The sequence below is a fragment of the Sceloporus undulatus genome, chromosome 1, assembly GCF_019175285.1.
Source record: "Sceloporus undulatus isolate JIND9_A2432 ecotype Alabama chromosome 1, SceUnd_v1.1, whole genome shotgun sequence".
NCBI classification, from domain to species: domain Eukaryota; kingdom Metazoa; phylum Chordata; class Lepidosauria; order Squamata; family Phrynosomatidae; genus Sceloporus; species Sceloporus undulatus.
Window position 1 is genome coordinate 212,979,752 of NC_056522.1, and position 20,634 is coordinate 213,000,385.

A 20,634-nucleotide genomic window follows, 5' to 3' on the forward strand; every position below is an offset into this window, starting at 1 on the left:
TCAGGGGAAGGCAATGGCAAACCTCTTCTGTACAAATCTTGCCAAGAAAACTCCAAGAGTTCGCCTTAGGGTTGCCATAAGTCAGAAATGACTTGAAGGTGCACAACAACAACAGCATTATGTACTAGTCCAGACCTGCACAACAATAGCATTATGTACTAGACCAGACCTGCCAAAGGATTTTGGATGTCCCGTGAGGATATGGAACGACTTCAAGGCTCCTCCACTGCCCGGCCTTCTGAGGAGAAGGCCAGGCAGCAAAGGAGGAGGATGGGCAAATGCTTGCTGTGCAAAGCTCCTCCACCATCCAGCTTTCTCCTGAGGAGGAGGCCAGGTGGTGGCAGAGGAGGAGGAGGGGCAAATACCTGCCCTACTAGGCTCCTGCGCTGCTTGGCTTTCTCCTGAGGAGAAAGCTGGGTGGAGGATGAGAATGGAACACTCTCCTCTGTTTGGCTTTCCTGTGAGGAAAAAGGGCCAGGAGGAGGAGGAGGGGGGGGATTAATATTAATAATATTATAATTCTATTGAGGCCATTTAATAGAGCCAGCATGGTGTAATGGTTTGAACATTGGACTACAGTACCAGAATTTGAATCCTCAGTCAGCCATGGAAGCTCACAGGGTGACTTTAAGTAAGTCACATTTTCTCAGCTTGAGAGGAAGGCAAAGACAACTGCACTCTAAACAAATCTTGTCAAGCAGACTCCCTGATAGGATTGCTTTAGGATTGCCATAAATTGGAAATGGCTTGAAGGCACATGGCAACAACAAAATCACAGTTGGAAGAGTTCTAGTTCTGCTTTATTGAACTGTATTTCTGCCTCTGCCATGATGATATTGATAGAATTCCTATGAACTCCTGATTCCTTTGGAATAAAGCAGCTGGAGTATTTAAGAGATTGGGTACCAATATTGGGAAATAGGCCAGAACACTGAAGAATGCTGGATTTCTGTTGTTTCCTCTGCCTCTACAGGGAATTCTTGTGTGGCCTTCTTTTGACTGACATTGTTGGGCACAATCTCTACTGGACCTTTCTTTGTGGCAGAAAAGGTAAAGCATTCAGGTTGCATTGTGATCCAAAGATCAAAATGAGTACAGTATGACCAAAACATAGTGGTTTTGTTTGGTCCTCTTGAAGACTAAAGGACTAAATTCTGCTAATAGCTTTCCATAAAAGAAAGGATAAACAGCAGAACATTAGCCAGACATGTTCCAGCATGTTAGTGCTCTCATATTAAGAAGTGAATTATTAGACCTATTGCTGTCTCTCCCCCCCCCCCCAACTGATTAGGATTTAATTCTTCAATTTTGCTAACTAATGTGACCTTGGGTTAAATTTTCCCCTCATCTCTATTGTTCACAATGTTGGCTGCATTCCAGCTGTCTTGAGAAAATAAAGATAGCAGGATTTGGAATGTGTGAGAAGTCTTACATGCTGAGGGAGCCATGAGCTATTCCAAGAGAGGCTGTATTCAAGAATGTACATTGTGCACACAAAAACACTTTTCTTTTCAAGAAATAGCAGTGGTGGTGGTGCAATAATTTTTTTATATAAAAAAACACACCCTATGGCAATTAGAAATATTAGCTTCTCATTGTCAAAGTCACTGCTTCAGTTAAACTTTCTGTTCTTTCACACATCAAGAAATTACTAACTCTCTCCCTCTCTGTGGGGAAGGGAGATTCCTTCCAGTTACATCTTGTGATCTGCTCAGGAAATCTCCTTGTTTTTGAATGCATCATGATTTGATCCAAAAGTAAGTTTGGGTTCTACATGCTAATCCCCACTAAGAGCTGCACAACAGCTCAAATATGTGGCACATATGGCCTTTCAAGTCAATTATTTGGGGAAGGGTTGGGGAGTAAGCTGCTGGAACTCCCTGCTTGATAGATGCAGGCGCTGCTGAACAGAAGGATTTACATGCTTGCCTAAACCCTGGTTCTTGAAGTATAACAAACAAAAGTAATCTGATGGGTTTCCAAGGGCAGAGAGGCAGAGCCTTCCCCACACAGGCTGTCAAGCCTGCCATTGGTTAGTTCTGCCTGGGAGTCATCCCTAACTGGAATTCAAGAAGGAGGAGGATCTTGTGGACTGCCTGCCTTTTAAAAGCTGCTTTACTAGTTATCTCTTTGCGGTAGCTCTCACTAAGATGTGGATGTCTGAAAGCTGATCTTCCCAAACCGTTTTTTTTTTTTTGTCTTTTATTTTACAAGTGACTTGGATGAGGAGTTTCAAGCTAATTACTTTGAGTAGCAGGAATGAGTTTGTGTGGAAGAAGAGTTACTCTGCCTGTGATTACTCCAATAGTTCTGCAGAAAAGGGTAGGTGACTTGTGTGAGATGAGTAGGAAACAGGGAGGTGCATTTACATTGTAGGAATAATGCAGGTTGACACCATTTTAATTGCCATGACTTCATCCTACAGAATCCTAGAATTTATAGTTTGTTGATGCACCAGCTCCTTTTGGCACAGATGGCTAAAGACCTACAAATACCAGAATTCCTTAGGCTGGAGCAGTAGCACTTAAGGTGGTGTCAAACTGCATTATTTCTACAGTGTGGATGCACCCAGGGATGGTGAAACCAGGATAACTATGTTTGGGGAACAGGGAAAACCCGAATACAGAATAAAAACATGTATTGTGCATGGCGTATTGTGTGTAAACTGCTGTATCTCCATCATTTGGAATCCTGGTAATTCCCATTTTAAAAATGCATCTAAGTGAGGGCTCAGATCTTTGCTTTACACATGTGCAGGCACCAAAATTACACAGTGCAGAAACTAAAGTGGGAGTTTTGTTGAAGGAGCTGGTACATCCCCTAAAGTATAAATACACAGCTACTTGATGTTTGTACAAGAACTCTTCTTGTTTTCAAATGTGTGAACACTTTACAAGACATGTAAATTTTATATGAAGTAGTTTATAAGGCCTAGTGGAGCATTACAGTTTTTTTCTTTAAAAAAACACACCCAAAGACGCACTGTGTTCCTGCATATATCTACTTAAAGTAGGTCCCATTGTGCTCAATATAGTTTACAACCAGGAAAGTGAACATAGGATTATGCCTAGGTCAGATTTGCAGTAGTCCCTTCTCAAAGAAATGGTGAAATGCAGTTGGTTTCCATACTAAAATTGGAAGAACGTTGGATCTAATGCTGTCAGCTGTGCTCAGGACTTGGATTCACTTCTTGTATTCTTCATGTTTACATATTTTCACTGGGGAGAATACATATGTGGTTTTACAGTTTGTGTTTTGAATTTATGAAAGCCAGATTTGATTTGATTTGGTAATTTTGCTTTTCTGGTGCTCAAAGCAATAATGTCAAATCTCTCCAATGAATCATGTTGCTATAATATTATACTTTATAATCTGATTTATGGGTGTGTACTTTATTTTCTCCAAACTGTGTAGAAATAAGTTAGCTAAAACATTAAATATTGTTTTTAAATATATACACACACAAACAAGCAAAATGAACCCTCACCTAGTTCCCAAAACTGAAATTGAATGGTTTACTAACATGATCTATTCCACTCTACTTCCACATAGTTGTCCCTTCTTCTGTTACAGCACTTTGGACTTGAAAAGGCTGTATCTGTTGAATTTCCCTTTATTATAGAGCAGTTAAAGGCCAAAAGCTTCCATCAAGGATGGTTTTTGTCTCCCCCTGCCTTTTCTTTTAAGTGGCAGCCCACTTAAGAATAACCCTGTTGAATCAGAGCAGACACCTATCTCGTCCCCAGAAATGAAGGACATGGGTGCAATTGTAGTCTTGTGTTTTCCCCAGGAGTTGGCATTCAGAGGCCAGGAAACAATATTTCTTCTTCATTGTCTCTGCGAATCACACAAATGGGTTATTGTGTGCCTGTGCAGCAATGCTTGTGTGAATTCGCAGATGACTACTCAAAGAAACACTGTTACAGGTGAGCAACCTGTTCATATCTACTGTATCATGCTGGCTAGTCTAGTTTTGTAAGACTAAACTGAACATCAAATGATGGATATATACAAATCTGGTACATATGAAAAGTATTACATTTGTGTGTCTGCTGCGAATGTTGAAAAATCGCAAATAACCCCCCCCCCCACCCACCCGACAGCCATATAAAGAGATAGGAGGCCCCCCCCCCCCCCCCCCCCCCCCCCCCCCCCGCCATGAGCAAGCTAGTAAAAGGGAAGAGCATCCCCTTTAACCTTCCCCATCCGCATCCCTTTAACAGATCCCCCTCCCCTTTCCTGCATGTAGCAGTCCCACTATTGAAGTAGATCTTGCTCGACATGAACAAACCCACAAGGGATATGAATCTAGTATGAAATGTGATTTCATAAAGTCATGTGTCTGGATCTACATATCTTTCTTAAGCCCTTATTATAAAATAATGTTGCAGGTATGGTGTGATGATCCTCTAACTTGAGAAGTGATTGGTGTTTGTGCAAAGTAATTGTGTTTCTGATTCCTGTGTTGGAGGGGCATGGATCCACCCCTTCCGAGCCTTTTTCCCAGGTGGCTGGGTGCCAGGGAAGACAGCCACCCATCCAGCCAGGAAAGAGGCTTGAGGGGTGGATCCATCCCCTCCCCTTTCCCGTCTGGATCGGTGCCTGGGGAAGGCACTGAGCCTGCTGGGAAAGGAGCGGGATTGGCACACGCACCCTTCCCGGCTGCTCTCTCCTGGGCTTTTTCCGCCCGGGGAAAAGCCCAAGAAGGAAGAGAAGGAGGAGTGTGCATGCACATGGCCGCTTGACCTTGTGAATAATCAAAATTGTTAATGTCAAAGCCACGGATGTGGAGGGACATATTGCTAGCTAGTCATCCCTCTTTACCAACAAGGAGCTGTCTTGAAGACATGTGAAATAACCGTTTTAATAAGTTGGAACCCTCTATCCAAGGCCGCATCCTGTTACTTTGTTTCCAGGAGAGCTTCATAGTGTTACATAGTTTGTTAGCATTGGGATTGGTTCTTTCTGGAGGGAAGGTTGGGCATTTTCCAAGGCTCCAAGGCCAGCTGCACTGCTATTAAGAGTACTTTCACTTTGCACTGAACATCCAAGAAGGTCAAATGCAGTGTAAGAGAGTTCTCTCTGTTTAAGTCTGATAGATTAAGGAAGGGGAGTGCTGCTCTAAGGTTTCCATACCTAAGGGTCCCCAAATTCTGCACCTGAATTAATTTGTAAAATACAATTTTCACATACACATTTCTTTTATTCATTTAAAAAAAAACCTATATGGGATGATGTATTTCATGCTTTTTGCTCCGTTAATTACTGTATTTTCTGGCGTATAAGACTACTTCTTTATCCAATAAAATAATCTCAAAAGTCGGGGGTTGTCTTATATGCTGGGTGTCGTCTTATAGAGCAGGTGCTGAAACTTCTGAGCTGGACTGGAGAATCTGTGGTCACCGCATATGGTGGAGGGAGCTCAAAAATGGCTGCAGCTGCATCCCCGTTGTATGCGGCGACTGTATGAAAGCAGCAAGGGTGGCACTGTACTAGTATGGTAGAAGAAAATCCACTCACCAGGATTCATGGGAAAAAGTGACTTAGCGTGGTCCCGATGATGAGGTGATGGGGTGCCTCACCAGAAAGATGTAAGTGAAGGGCGGAGCAAGCCGCAGGCATCCGGGACACCCGGGATATGGAAAAAAGAGCCGTGTTTGCGCTACCGTTCTGATAGTCTTGGAGACAGGGAGGGCTGGGCAGGCAGGGAGAGCTGACCAATCCAAGCAGGCTTTGTATACAAGTTTTCCTGCTAAATACCTGAATGTCATAAGCATTTGAATTAAAATTACCATATTAAAATCAAATCTGATGTTTTTTTAAAAAATTATTTGGTGTGTGTTGGAAGAGTCTTATACGGCAAGTATATCCCAAACTCTATATTTTAACTGGAAAAGTTGGGGGTTGTCTTATACGCCCAGTTGTTTTATACGCTGGAAAATACGTGTGATTTGTATTCCTGAATTCTGAACAGAATCAGAATGACTTACAGTTCTGAGTAAGGTTGCCAGATCTCAGAGCCTATCCTTGACTCTCCAGTTTTCATGGGTCATCTCCAGGGGAGAGGAGGATCTCCAATTTCAGGAGCTTCAGCTCCAGGCAAGAAGAAAGGGATGTGTTTAGATCTCTAGTTCACTAGGAAACCAGCTGCTTGCTAAAGTTTGAAAGATTTAATTGATTGATTGTTGCAACTTACAGATCCTGCAGAGTGCCTAGGTATTTATTTAGCTTCCCCCTTCCTTTGCAGTTGTTGTGGTGGCAGGGCTCACCCTCCATTTTCCTCTGCTTTCACCTTCTGGTTATAGAAGCAAGAAGGCTAGATTAAATGTTCAAATGAGAAGGAACAATCTCTTCATTTTACCTTGATCTGGGAACCGCCCCTTTAGCTAATATTTCTCTTTTCAAACAGGAACCTTCCTAATGCCGCGACCCTTTAATATAGTTCCTCATGTTGTGGTGACCCCCAGCCATAAAATTATTTTCATTGCTAATATGCAAATATGTGTTTTCCAATGGTCTTAGGTGACCCCTGTGAAAAGGTCATTTGACCCCCAAAGGGGTCCTGACCCACAGGTTGGGAACCACTGTCCTAAACTGACAACTGGTACTTCCAGAGCCAGCCATATAACACTGGTATTGGAAGATCTACACTGGCTGCCAATTTGCTTCCGGGCGCAATACAAGGTGTTGGTTATAACCTATAAAGCCCTAAATGGCTTGGGCCCAGGGTACTTGGAGGACCGCCTCTCCCCATACAATCCGCCCCGCACTCTCCGGTCGGGTGGGAAACAGCTTTTGAGAGTCCCTGACACGAGATATGTGATGTCTGCACATAGGGCTTTTTCTGCTTCGGCCCCGCAGGCTTGGAACTCTCTCCCTGACGAGCTCCGCTCAGCCCCCTCCCTGGAGTCTTTTAGGAAAAACCTAAAGACTCACTTTTTCTGTCTTGCTTTCCCCCATGTTCCTTAGTTCCACTCTTCTCCTTTTATGCTGTTGTAGTGTTGCTGTTGTAGTGTAATGGATGTCCTTGGTGTTATTGGTTTTAATTGTTTTAAAGGTGATTGAATGATGGATATTTTATCGCTTGTATTTTACTGTTTAACGCGGGGGGATTTCTTTTTATTGTATTTTGCTGTTTTTGTATTTTAACTGATTGTAAACCGCTGTGATCATGGGAATAGCGGTATATAAATAAAGATTCATTCATTCATTCAACTCTAATTCTTAGTAACCGTTCATGGATTTCTGTACTGAACTCAGGTTAGCCCCACATATTTATACATCAGTATATCTACAGCTACATGTTATTTAACACAATTGTGCTTTATACTGTGTCCCATGATTTGTGATCCCCCCCCCCCAACTTGTGCTGAAGAAGGCAATTTTTAAGCCAAAGATGCAACAGCATGTAGTTATTTTTATATTTGCTCTCCCTATTGTCAAGGCTATACTTGAGGTGACCTTCTCAGAGCTTTATGAAGTGTTTATTATGGAAAGCTGAAGGAACAGCTGTCCCCTGCGAGAATGCATGTGTGGAAGGAAGAACACCATCAGTGAAAACGTTTCTAACAGCAACATCACGATGTTTCGCCATAATGTATACTTGCCTTGGTCGATGAGGTTTAATGCAACTTATCCCTCCCGTTTGTGTAGATCTTGATTACTGTTCCTGCCTCCCCTGCCTGATTCGTTGAAATTCTTCAGTACTGCTCATATAGTAACCAAGGAAATTGGCAGGGCTAGCAGCTTCCAGTGTTCATAATACTCTTTTCTTGGCAGAACTCCCTGTGTTGGAAAGAGGGAGAAAGATTGGATTTGTTGCTACTAACAGTAGTACTAGTCCATTACTTCATCCTACGCTTCTTTCAAATAATGTAAGTTTCCTGGTAGTGAGAATTTGACCTTGAGACAGCTGTTTTTCCTTCAAGTATGTTATGCAGCCTACTGAACATTTATTTCTGATAGCACTAAATCTTTATTCTGTGTATGCTAAGATTCATTTGGGAGACAAACTGGTGTGACCAATCAGAATTTGCTTACAATCCTTCAGTTGTAAGATGGACTCCTTTGAAGGCAGTATTGAGGCAGCTTTGATAAACTGTGTCTAAATGTCAATTCTTTGTTTTCCTTTGAAATCTCACAACTTACACTTGTTAGATATGTGAACTCCCAACAGCCTTTATTCCACAATGCTTTTGAATTTTCTCTTCCATTTCAGCTAAAATGCTCTTAGGTTCATGTCTCTTTAAAATACTTAAACAGTGGGATGTGAGGCCATTGAGCTTCTGATATGAAGTGTTTTAAATAAGCTCAGTTGAAATAACAAATGCATGTGACTTTCAGAACTGATGCACTGTTGGTACATGCATACAGATACCAATATATTATGATACCATAGCTTCCAACTGTCCTGATTTGATAGGGACAGTGCTAATTACTCCTTTTTATGCCACTTTATCAGCTACATTTAAAATGTTCCAGATTCTCTCCCCTTCCACTGCTCTCCTCTCCTTGTCCTCAGCTTGCTTCAGTTGCTACAAACTGTCTTCAAAGCGCAAAAAAAAATAAAAAAAAACCTAACTCAGCAATGGGGAATGGAGAAGAGGGGTGGAAACTTGCCATTCTCTATAGACTCGGGCAAAAGCAAACTGTTGTAACCTCTCCTAGCTTGTGTGTTCTTCCTATTAATAATAGCTTTTGCTATCTTGACTACCCTCTGATGTTGCTTAGTCATACAAGTCTCAGTTTTAAGCTATGAAATGTTGGCAGGTATGTTAACATGTCACATACAGCGTTTGGAAAAATTATCTTTTGGATCAAAACCTGCCAAATCCATCAGCTATCATGGCCATTGCCCATGTTGGCGGTGGGTTTCTGGGAACTGTAATTCAATAAAGTAATTCTCCCAAGCTCTGACTCACATAGTACCACTGCATGCTCCACCAGAAGGATGAAGAATGGCACTGTCCTGTAGAGTGTCCTGTCTCCCCCACTTTTATGCATACTTTTAATAATAATAATAATTTGTTTTATTTATATACCGCTATTCCAAAGATCATAGCGGTGAACAGCAAGTAAGCTAATTAGCAAGTAAGCTAATTTGCCCCCAACAGTCTGGGTACTCATTTTAGCGACCTCGGAAGGATGCAAGCCTGAGTCGAGCTTGGGCCCTTTTGCTGGTCTTGAACTCGCAACCTTGTGGTCTTGAGTAAATGGCTGCAGTACAGGCATTTAACCACTGCGCCACCAGGGCTTTTGGCAGACATTTTTGGCAGACATTTTGGTAACATAAAAAAGTTTTAAAAACATGGGTAAATGGGACTCAGCCATCAGACATTCGTATAACAAGGCATGGAGTTCTCTTCAGAATTACATGCCTCCCTAGTTAGAACATATCAATCTGCTTTTCGCAGTGTCAGATCACAGATCCTGACCACTCTTACTCAGCCTGATTGACAGCAGCTCTCCAGGACCTCAGCAAAGGTCTCCTTTACCACCTGCTAGCTGGGGGCCTTTAGCTATAGATGCCTGGGATTGTACTAGGGATCTTGTGCATGCAAAGCAGGTTGTGAAATGATGAGCTGGGCCAGCCTAGAGTCACAACGACTAATGGAATGCAGTGAAGGAGAGTAGGAGAAGGCTATGTTCGAGTTAGGGCAATCAAAGACTACGAGGTCATTCGCACATTGGTTTTTAAGCATGACAGTGCAAATCATCTCACTTATGCATTTTTGGTTTGTTATTCACACTATGGAACTGCATCAATTCACATTTCTGTGAGTTTGGTTGTTCACATGTGCAAACATTTGAATAAGGAAAACTTTCAAGGCATGCAGCATTATATCCCAGGTCTATTTGGGTCTATTCGTAGTGGTTATTCACACTACCAATGATGCAAATCTTTTTTTAAAAACTTGGTGGAAAACCTGATATCAATTATGCTGGATTAAGTGGGTTTTTAGCATCTCCCCAAAACTGAATTGGGTGCATTCGGGATATGTGTGAACAACAGATTTAACCCAGATTCATCCTGGATTATTTCCACAGAGTAGATAACCCCAGAATGAAGGCCAGTTAGGAAGAAAGGAATTGATAAGATCTGAAAAGGGTTTTGGAAGCTGGGAATGTGGAAAGAGTTCAAGGGGTTCATGTGTAACTTAATTGTTTTATTGTCTTTAGTGCTGTTATTTTGAATGTCTCTTGCCTGAATGTTTTATTGTAATAAAAATGGCCACATTTCACCATACTGGGCCCACTGATTAATACATCCACTGATGCAGAAGGGCAGTAATCTGGAGGCTCAAGTAGCAGATCCAGGGAAGGATTGTGGAGGTGAAAAGGCAAGATGACTGACAGGAGCCTTAGGGCTGGAACTGTGGGGCCAACCTGGAGAGTTTCAATCATGCATCCCATCCCATCATCCCACTATGACCCCACCATAGATCTCTTTTTTCCTGTGGTCCCAACTTCTACATGGTAATCATGCTTTAAATAATGGTTTCCCCATTGCTTACATGCTGGTTAGATTTATCTCCAAAATTTTATCCTTAGATGGTTATCAGATCTGAGATAATTACTGTGATTACATGCAGAGCCAGCTTTTAAAGGTAGGTGGTTTATTTTTTTCAGGCATGAAACAGTCTCACTTGCTAATCAAACTGCTTTTTTAATGTTTTATATTAGGATTGAGAAATATGTCTCTCACCAGGTATTTAAAGGGATCTTGTAACACTTTTGAGACTTAAGTGAAAGAAAGAAGTTGGTAGCATGAGCTTTTGTAGACTTGAGCCTACTTTCTCAGATACATGTATCTGAGGAAGTAGACTCAAGTCTATGAAAGCTCATGCTACCAACTTCTCTCTCACTTAGGGCCAGTATAGATGGCCCTTGGCTTGATGCTGCTGAGTGCCAGATCGGAGTTGCAGCAACTGCACGCCACAGCCTCAATCTGGCGTTTTTCTAGCCCAGAAAGAAGTGGAAAAATGCTGCTCTTTTTTGGGGCAGAAAAAAGCTGCCCTTTCCGCCACAATGGTGGCTCTTCTGCACTCCTGGAGAGTACAGCGTCTGAATGCCATGCCACTGGAGCACTGCAGTGCTGCCCACCATCTGATCAGGCAGGTGGTGTGACACTGGCTTGGGGGCACCATCGGGGCAGACGTCGTCTAAACCTTACGCCCCCATGCTGGCGCTTACTGCTGGTCTGTTTCAGCCCTTAGTCTCAAAGGTGCTACAAGATCCCTTTGCATACTGGTTGCTAGTTAAGGATGAGGAGGACTTGCAGTCCAACAACATCTGGTAGGCCACGTTTTCCAAGCCCTGCTTATGTGTGCTGTTTATGTTAAGCAATTTGTTTCTGCCTTTCTCACAGGTAATTAAAGTATACAGTGAGGATGAAACAAGCAGAGCTTTGGAAGTACCCAGTGATATAACAGCCAGAGATCTGTGCCAGCTGCTAATATTAAAGAATCATTATGTTGATGATCACAGCTGGACTCTGTTTGAACAGCTCACTAGCTTAGGTTTGGGTAAGTATGATTTGTTTCTGAAAAACATGATGTTAACCCTTCTCAGTTCTATACAATATGGGGAAGCAAGGAGAGAATTAAGGCAGCAGTTCAATTCTTCCTGATCAGTTGCTGTTAAGCCACTTTTGATTCCAGTGGTCTTTATTGTTAAGTAAATGTGTAAGATTATATGGTGAACATTCCACAACTGTGTGGTGAATCCCCTGAAGTTTAAGCTGTAACACTGTGCTATCTCTTTACATTTGGTTGTCACTCAGAGATGGGTGGGATCAAGTAGGTTGTGTGGGTGCGAAAGTTGAATCAGGTAAGTGATGGTAATAGCAGCAGTAAATGTATATAGTTCTCATACTGAGACAACAAGGAAGGCAAAAGTGACATTTCATGACTGACGTTTATGAGCTCTTTCTCTTGGTCACTCAACTAAAAAGTTTCAGAGGGACATGCTAGTCCTCTTCTTTAAAACCTCCACTCCCACCTGAAAGCTATCACCTTCCCTCTCCCTCTTTGTGTGTGTGTGTGTGTGTGTAGAGTATAATCCACTTGTAGCATGACAACTTACATAATCACTGAGGCCAGTAATTTTCATTCTCTGAATGAATCCAGTTGTCCCCACTGTGAATAATGAATCAGTCACCACATCTCCTAATCTCTGCGCACCTCTGGAAAATTCTCCTGAACAGAGGAACTGTGAGTGTCTGTGGCAGGTTTCTTCTTTTACTGGACCACTCACCACTCCCACCAGGATTGGTGTTGAAGCTGAAGAACTGTCTCTAATCATGGCTCTGTGTGTGTGTGCATGGGTGCGTGCTGTATTTATATAATAATAATAATAATAATAATAATAATAATAATATGCTTTATTTATATACCGCTCTTCCGAAGCGATCAAAGCGGTTCACAGAATCATTTAAAACTTTTACATCATAAAAGCTTTATCTCAATGTATATATCAATAAAATTGAACATCGATAAAACATGCAAACAATAAAACAGGCAAGGAATCTATCAGTTGTGGTTAATCATTCGTATCGGGGGAGACAGTCTCTATGAGGAGTCCGAAGGAAATGCTAATCGGAAGAGGTAGGTCTTTAAAGCCTTTTTGAAGGCGTCCAATGTAGGGATCGTATGGAGCTCTTCTGGAAGTTTATTCCAGTACATTGGTGCAGCTGATGAAAATGCTCTCTGGTGGGTTGCTGTTAGTCTCACCTTAGGGAGTACTAATAAATTTTTTCTTGATGTTCTGAGAGTGCAGGGCAGACTATTTACATGAAAGATGTAAGCAGGATTTTCTGGTCCTGTTGATGTGATATAGTGAGTAAGTGCAATGTAGGCGCGGTACACACCACCCCTTTTGGGTGGCCTGTAGCCACCCCTTTTATCTATGGGTTGGGGGCAGGGCAGCCTCACCAGCAGCCCTGCAGCCCCAATCCAGAGTTTTTCCAGCTCATAGAGAAGTGGCAAAATGCTGCTTCTCCATGGAGCAGAAAAGGGGTGTCGTTAGGGCTTTATGCCCCTGGACAACCCGGGAGCCAGAGCCATGGGAGGAAGGGACCACCCGGCCCCTTTCTCCCTGGTATCGTTCCCACAGCCATTTGGTTGGTGCGGGAATGATGCAGCTCCCAAAAGGAGCTCCGTTTTGGAGCTCCTTCCCACGCTGCGCCCAGGCTGCCATAAGCAGACTGGGATGGTGCAGAGACGTCACACACGTGCCGTGCCGTTTGGATGCAGTGTGTGTGTGACATAATCATGACAGCCCCTGTGTAAATAATAAATAATAATAAAATTTTTATTTATATACCGCTTTTCTAAAAATCAAAGCGGTTAACAACATGTGCAAATACAATCTAAAACCATCAAAATACAAAACATCATATAAAACATCAGAACACCAACTACAGCAATAAAACCACATCTCGTGCCAGCTCAACAGTGCTGAACAGGGGTGGGTGGGGAGCACATCGGGAGTCAGGAGTCAGGGGTATGCCTGCTCGAAGAGGTGTGTTTTTAACCCCTTCTTAAATTGGTTCAGTGAGGTGGCCGAGCGGAGCTCATCGGGAAGCGAATTCCAGAGATTGGGGGCCGAGATAGAGAAGGCCCTCCTGGTGGTAGTAACTAATCTGACCTCCGGAACTCTTAATAATTGCTTCCCGGTTGATCTGAGTGTGCGGGGCGGATTGTACGGAGAGAGGCGGTCCTCCAAGTACCCTGGGCCCAAGCCATTTAGGGCTTTATAGGTAATAACCAACACCTTGTATTGCGCCCGGAAGCAAACAGGCAGCCAGTGAAGGTCTTTAAGGACCGGTGTTATGTGGCTGGTCCTAGGTGTATTAGTGACCAGTCTTGCCGCCATATTCTGCACCAATTGCAGCTTCCGGGTATGGTACAAGGGTTGCCCCATGTAGAGCGCATTGCAGAAATCCAATCGAGAGGTTACCAGAGCATGTACTACCGTTTCAAGGTCCCCCCGGCCCAGGTAGGGTCACAGCTGGCGTATCAGCCTAAGCCAGTGCTTCTCAATTATTTTCTGTCATGCCCCCCCTAGGAAGAAGAAAACATTTCGCGCCCCCCGCGCGACTGTAAATAGTATAATTTGTCTATAAAATTGTTATAAGTACACCTCTGCATAACAGAGCTTCGCGCCCCCCTTTACGGAGCCTCGCGCCCCCCCTGGGGGGCCCGCCCCACTATTTGAGAAACACTGGCCTAAGCTGATAACAGGTGCTCCTGACTGTCGCATCCACCTGAGATGTAAGGTGGAGCGACGAATCAAGGAGCACCCCCAGACTGCGTACTGAGTCCTTCACGGGAAGCGTGATCCCGTTCAGAACAGGTGGAGCCACCGCCATCCCCGGGCCAGGGGAACCTATCACGAGTACTTCCGTTTTCTCTGGATTCAGGCTGAGTCTGTTTTCCCTCATCCAGCCCATTATCGACTCCAGACAGGCAACGAGAGGAGAGATGCCATCCTTGGTCACTGAATCAGTCGGAGACATAGAGAAGACTATTTGGGTGTCATCAGCGTACTGATAACCCCGCGCTCCATGCCTCCGGATGATCTCTCCCAGCGGTTTCATGTAAATGTTAAAAAGCATGGGGGACAGAATGGCTCCTTGAGGGACCCCAGATGTATGGGCCCTCTTGTTGGAGCACACGTCCCCCAGCTGCACCATCTGGAACCTCCCAGAGAGATAGGATCGGAACCACTGGAGCGCAGTGCCTCCGATTCCCAACTCCACTAGGCGCTCCAGAAAGATACCATGGTCAATGGTATCGAAAGCCGCTGAGATGTCCAAGAGCACTAACAGGGACACGCTACCCCTGTCCATGCCCAGACGGAGATCATAGACCAGGGAGACCATAGCAGTCTCAACCCCATAACCCTCCCGAAAGCCGGTTTGAAATGGGTCTAGATAATCCGTTTCATCCAAGATCGATTGAAGCTGGATTGCAACTGCCCTCTCAATCACCTTCCCCAAAAATGGCAATAGCGATACTGGCCGATAATTGTTATGCATCAGGGGGTCAAGGGAGGGCTTTTTTAGCAAGGGTTTTACAATGACCAATTTCAAGCTAGATGGAAATTGCCCATCCCTCAATGATGTATTAATTATACGGTGTAACATGGAAGTTACTACCATTCCCCCCTGAGCCGCTAGCCACGAGGGACAGGGATCGAGGGAGCAAGTTGTCTTCCTAACACTTCTAAGGATCTTGTCCACATCATCGGTATCTACAGACTCAAAGTGATCCAGTATAATCGAGTCCACGGAAGCTCTGGATACCTCTACTCTGGTTTCTGCACTATTACTGGCGTCAAGACCTTCCCTTATCCGAGAGGTTTTATCCGCGAAGAAGTTGTTAAATTGGTCACAGCAGGCCTTAGATGGTTCTAAAATAGGGTTCAGGGCAGGGGGGAGCCGAGTAAGCTCCCTCACTACCCTGAACAGCTCTGCTGGACGCGACTCCGCGGATGTGATACGTGCACCAATGAACAAGTTCTTTGCTGCATCTATCGCATCTCTGTAGTCCTCCAGCAGACGGTCTAGGAGAGCCTTGTCGGGTAAGCGCTGGTGTGCCCGCCAGTCACGCTCTAGCCGTCGCAGCACCCGCTTCCTTGCCCGGAGATCTTCCGTGTACCAGGGCTTCTTTTTGGAAGCAGGCCTAAGAGGGCGCTTGGGAGCGATACTGTGTATAGCCCTGGAGAGATCAATATCCCAGATGTTAGTCAGGGCATCAACAGAATCGCCGTCATTCCCAACCATATACCCCTCTAGGGCTTCCTGGAACCTTTTGGGTTCCATCAGCCTTCGAGGGTGGACCATTCTAATGGGTCCGCCACCCCCGGGAGGGATCTGGGTAGATGCCTTGATTTTTGCCTCCACCAGGAAATGATCCGTCCATGACAGGGCGGAAATATTGATTATTTCCGCCCACGGAATTTCCATGTCCGTACAAAAAACCATATCAAGTGTATTACCCGTCGAATGCGTAGGCCCCGAGACCAGTTGTGACAGGCCCATGGCAGTCATGGTATCCATGAATTCCTGAGCCGCACCAGATGGAATCTGGTTGGCCACAAAGGGAATGTTGAGATCCCCCAGGACCAAGAGCCTGGGGGATTCCAGCTCTAGCTCCGAGACCAACTGTGTCAGCTCGTTAAGGGGGTCTGTTAGCGCACGGGGTGGCCGATAGACCAACAGAATCCCTAGACTGTCACTGGCCTTCAGGGTCAGGTAAATACACTCAATATAGGAAGTTTGACGGACATGGTTCCTGGATAGGGACAAGGTGTAGCTGGGAGGCCGCCATGATGACGCCACCACCATGTACTAGGGTTGCGGGGCGTGCGAACACTCCACCCCCCCACCCCCCCGGACAAACCTACTACATGACCAAGCCAGCGCAAAGCGCTAGTCTGAATCAGGCCGTAATCATGCGAGTGTTGGACTAAGATTCAGGAAGACTGGGTTCAAATCTCCACTCAGCCATGAAAACACTGGATGACCTTGGGCAAGTCACACTCTCTCTGCCTAAGAGGAAGGCAGTGGCAAAGCATTTCTAAATAAATTTTGCCAAGAAATCTGAGAGAGTTGTAACTTTGAAGACACATAACATTTAGAACAGCAAAAATAAAGATGTGTATTATTCCAGTTAATGTCTTCATTCTGCTTCAGTGCACTCACTCCTGTTCATACCTGATTCATACCAGGCCTTGGTAAGGTTCATTTCCACTGCTTTTGTTTACTGTACTATGCCCTCATACTCTAATATTATGGCCACGTATGGCACAAAGGATCCTCTCTTCTTTTTGTTTCTCACAATGGATCATAAGATACCACATTTTCTGAGGTTTGTTTTTGTAATCAATGTGTATATTTAAAAAACACCACTCCCATAATTTATATATAGTTTCCTTTACTTTGACCCTGGGCTGCGTAGCCAGCCAAAATATTGCTACAAGAGCATTGTTGACTGTTGCTGCATTTACAGGAGTGTTTATCTTACTGCATATTTCTGTGCAGATAGTAGATGTCTGTCTTCTAAATTACATTTTGTTCTTCTGAAGGAGACTTGTCAGCATACCCTTACAGGGTCATAAATTATCCCAGTGCAATTTGATTTTAAAGTCCGCTAACTGCAGTGGTGGAATTCAGAGCTACAGCTGTTGAACTTCTAAAAGCCTGGATCAAACTCTGCTATGCTGGCTGCATTTTAGTTGTAAAGTTCTGAAGCTGTGTTGAATAAAGAAAGAAGCATGAAAGCCAGAGAACTGTGAAAGCTTGTGCTACATTTGTAACGATTGCCTAGGCATAAAGGCGCTGCTGCTTAGAGTTAGGTTGATTGCTTATGTGTAGTATGATAGATAAAAATTTAAATGTGCTGTGAGCCTCTGATCTAATACTGGCATTTAATCCTTTCATGCATTACTTATACTTTCAAAAGTTTGGGAGAATAACATGATTATTTTATTTATTTATTTTATTTCTGTGCTGCTTTTCTCCCAGAAGGGGACCCAAGGTTGCTTACAGCTAAAATTGGTTTAAAAGTATAACATTACATTAAACATACAGAACACACACCCAATAGAAAAGCCTGCTTGAACAAAAATGTCTTTGCCTGCCAGTGAAAAGAAAGCAGGAAGGGGGCAGCCTAACTTCCCATGGAAGGGAGTTACAAAGGGTGGGAGCAGCCATGGAGAAGGCTCTCTCTTGTGTCCTCACTAAGTGAGACTGTGATGGTGGTGGGAGACTAAGAGAAAGTCTTCCCTTGTAGATCTTAGAGTTCATATAGCAGGTTCATACAGGGTTTTTCAAATAGTGTGAATCTAAGTTATATAGGGCTGGCTTTATAGATCATGTTGATATTGTTAATAGCCTTTGAGTCAATCCTGACCCATGGTGCCCCTGTGGATGAGACACCTCCAAACACCCTGTTCTTCATGTCTGTGCTCCGGCCTTGCAAATTAATACCTGTGATCACCTTAATAAAGTTCAACAATCTAACATGTGGCCTTCCACTCTTTCTTCTTCTCTCCAGCTTTCCTAGCATTATTGTTTTTTTCCAATGAGTTGTGCCTTTTTGTGGTGTGGCCAGAGTATGTCAGCATCAGTTTAGTCATCTTAACTTCCAAAGAAATGTCTGGCTTGCTCTGTTCTAGGACCTATTTTTTGTCTTTTTGGCAGTCCACGGTATCCTCAGCACTCATCTCTAGCACCACATCTCAAAAGAATTGATTTTCTTCTTAGCCGCTTTCTTCACTGTCCAACTCTCATATCCATACATGGTAATAGAGAATACAGTGACTTGTATGAAAGTATCTTTAGTCATTAGGATCTTTTCTAGTTCTTTCATAGCAGCCTTTACCATTTCTAGTCTTCTTCTGATTTTTTTTACTGCAATCCCTGTTGTACTCTATATTTTCTCTATAGATCATGATCAGTACGATTTTAAAACACAATTAAAACACCACATTAATATAAAAAGTAAAAAAAAAAAATCCTTAAAAATACTAAGGCGCCTTACAGACGGGCCTAAGCGGCACCGTCGTTGCACCAGGAATACGCGTGAGGGGCGGCGCTTCCGGATGCGCCTTGCCCCTCGTGCGTATTCCGTATGGCAAGATGGCGGCGTCCTATACAGACGGGCGCGGCCATCTTGATGTAACGGACGCACAGCGTCCAGACGTCTAAACCCAGAAGAGCCGTCACGAGTGCGCGCTTTGGCACTTGCGGCAGCTCTTCTGGGTTGCCGGAAGGAGTGCGATTTCTGCACTCCTTTTTTGCAGCGCCGAGAAGTCGCGCGGTTTGGCTGCTGCGGCTCCTCCGCGCTGCAACCAGCAGCGGCCCAAGACCGCCCCTTTTGAGCGGTCTGTAACGGGCCTAAGTTAAATATATAAAACCATAAAAAACTTACCAAACCAACGCCCCAATAAGAAGCCTCCCTATGCACAACTACCAGTATGTATTAAAAGCCTGCTTGAAAAGAAAAAGTTTTGCCTGCTGTTGAAAAGAGAGCAAAGATGGGGCAAACCTACCCTCCTGTGGAAGGGAGTTTTAAGGGTGGGAGCAGCCACTGAGAATGTGCTCTCGTGTGTCCTCACCAATTGAGTCTATGATGGTGGCAGGACTGAGAGAAAGTCCTCCCCTGAAGATCTTAGGCCTCATTCTCACTTATATTTAAACCAGTTTGGGATTAGCCTTCACTCCGTGTTGGTAAAGTGATTCTAAAAGGTCCATCTTTCCCACTACGAAATCAAATCTTTTCTGTAATCACTTCTTTTTTGGCACGATTGTCATTCCTGCTAGTTTGTGCTGCTTCAAAATGACTATCAGTCATCTGTGCATCATGAGTGATGTAAGCTGCAGCCTGGGCAGTCCAGATGGGGAATGATAGTTTTTAAAAAAAATTAAATTGATCAAAAATTGATTCATTGGTATTGCAACTGCAAGTAGGAGAAGGCATGGCAAGGGGGAGGAAGACGCCCATGGGTCCCCTCCAGACTCCTGCCATCCCTGGACCACCCGATCCAGGCATAATAGGGGGGAGAAAGGCCCCCATGGGTCCCCTCTGGACCCTTAGCATGCTTGGATCACCTGATCCAGGCATGGCGGGGGAGAAGACCCTTACGAGTCCCCTCCAGACCCCTGCCATTCCTGGATCACCCAATCCAAGCATGGCAGGGGTCTTTAGGAGACCTGCGGGGGTCTTTCTCCCTCCCTGCCATACCTGGATCAAATATAGATTTTTTTAAAAAAATAAATTCATAGAAAATTCGATTCATTTGTTTTGCAACTACTTGCTAGCTGCAACATCAATGAATCGAATTTTCAATGAATTCTGTTTTTTAAAAACAATGCACCCATAGGTCGCAGCACAAGCAGTGCTGAGAGAGGAGAGGAAGGGCTGTTTGACCATGGAACACACTCCTCGGAGCATAGTGGAGTCTCCTTCATTGGAGGTCTTCAAGCAGAGGCTGGATGGCCATCTGTTGGGGATGCTTTGATTGTGATTTCCTGCATGGCAGGGAGGGTTGGACTGGATGGCCCTTGTGGTTTCTTCCAACTCTGTGTTTCTCTGAATGGTGGATCTACCAAAAACTTAAGAGTCTCAATTTGTCCCCCCAGCTCCCCCTTTTGGCCCAAGTCTCAATTTGTCCCTCTGGCATTAGTCCCTCCCTTCCAGAATGATGCAATTCAGATCCATCGTTCCCACTTGTTGAACATGCTCCAGAATTCTTTCCAAAAAAGCCACCAAAGAACTACTGTCAGGAAAGATTGTTTTGTTTTGTTTTTGCATTTGCCTCCCTTCATCGCAATTGAAACTGATCACACCAGGATTAGAACCATTTTCAAATGGGAACGAAGATCATATAAACTAATCAGGAATTTGCTTTAGCTCGTAGTGGGAACAAGCCCATAGAGCCCTGGCAAGTTTGTATGGGGAGATAGTCTTTCAGCAGTAACAAATGCAAACAGAAGCAAACTGCATTATGTCAAGGGGCTTAGATGTGGATAGAAGCACCAAAAGGGGGAGCTGGGGGGACAAATTGAGACTTGGGCCATGAAGGTTCCTCTCCCCCCTCCCCCGCAAAGCTGTTGTCAAGTGTTTC

At 44.2% G+C, this 20,634-nt stretch overlaps 1 protein-coding gene across 1 annotated transcript in view; it reads left to right on the forward strand.

The window, feature by feature from the left end:
• Positions 1-2,038: 2,038 nt before the first annotated feature.
• LOC121926049 (growth factor receptor-bound protein 14-like) overlaps positions 2,039-20,634 on the forward strand; it is a 45,506-nt gene continuing 26,910 nt past the window's right edge. The window contains exons 1-2 of the mRNA XM_042459061.1: positions 2,039-2,322; positions 11,369-11,525. Of these exons, the coding sequence (XP_042314995.1) occupies positions 2,260-2,322; positions 11,369-11,525 (220 nt within the window). The 5' untranslated portion in view covers positions 2,039-2,259. The remainder of the gene's footprint in view (positions 2,323-11,368; positions 11,526-20,634) is intronic.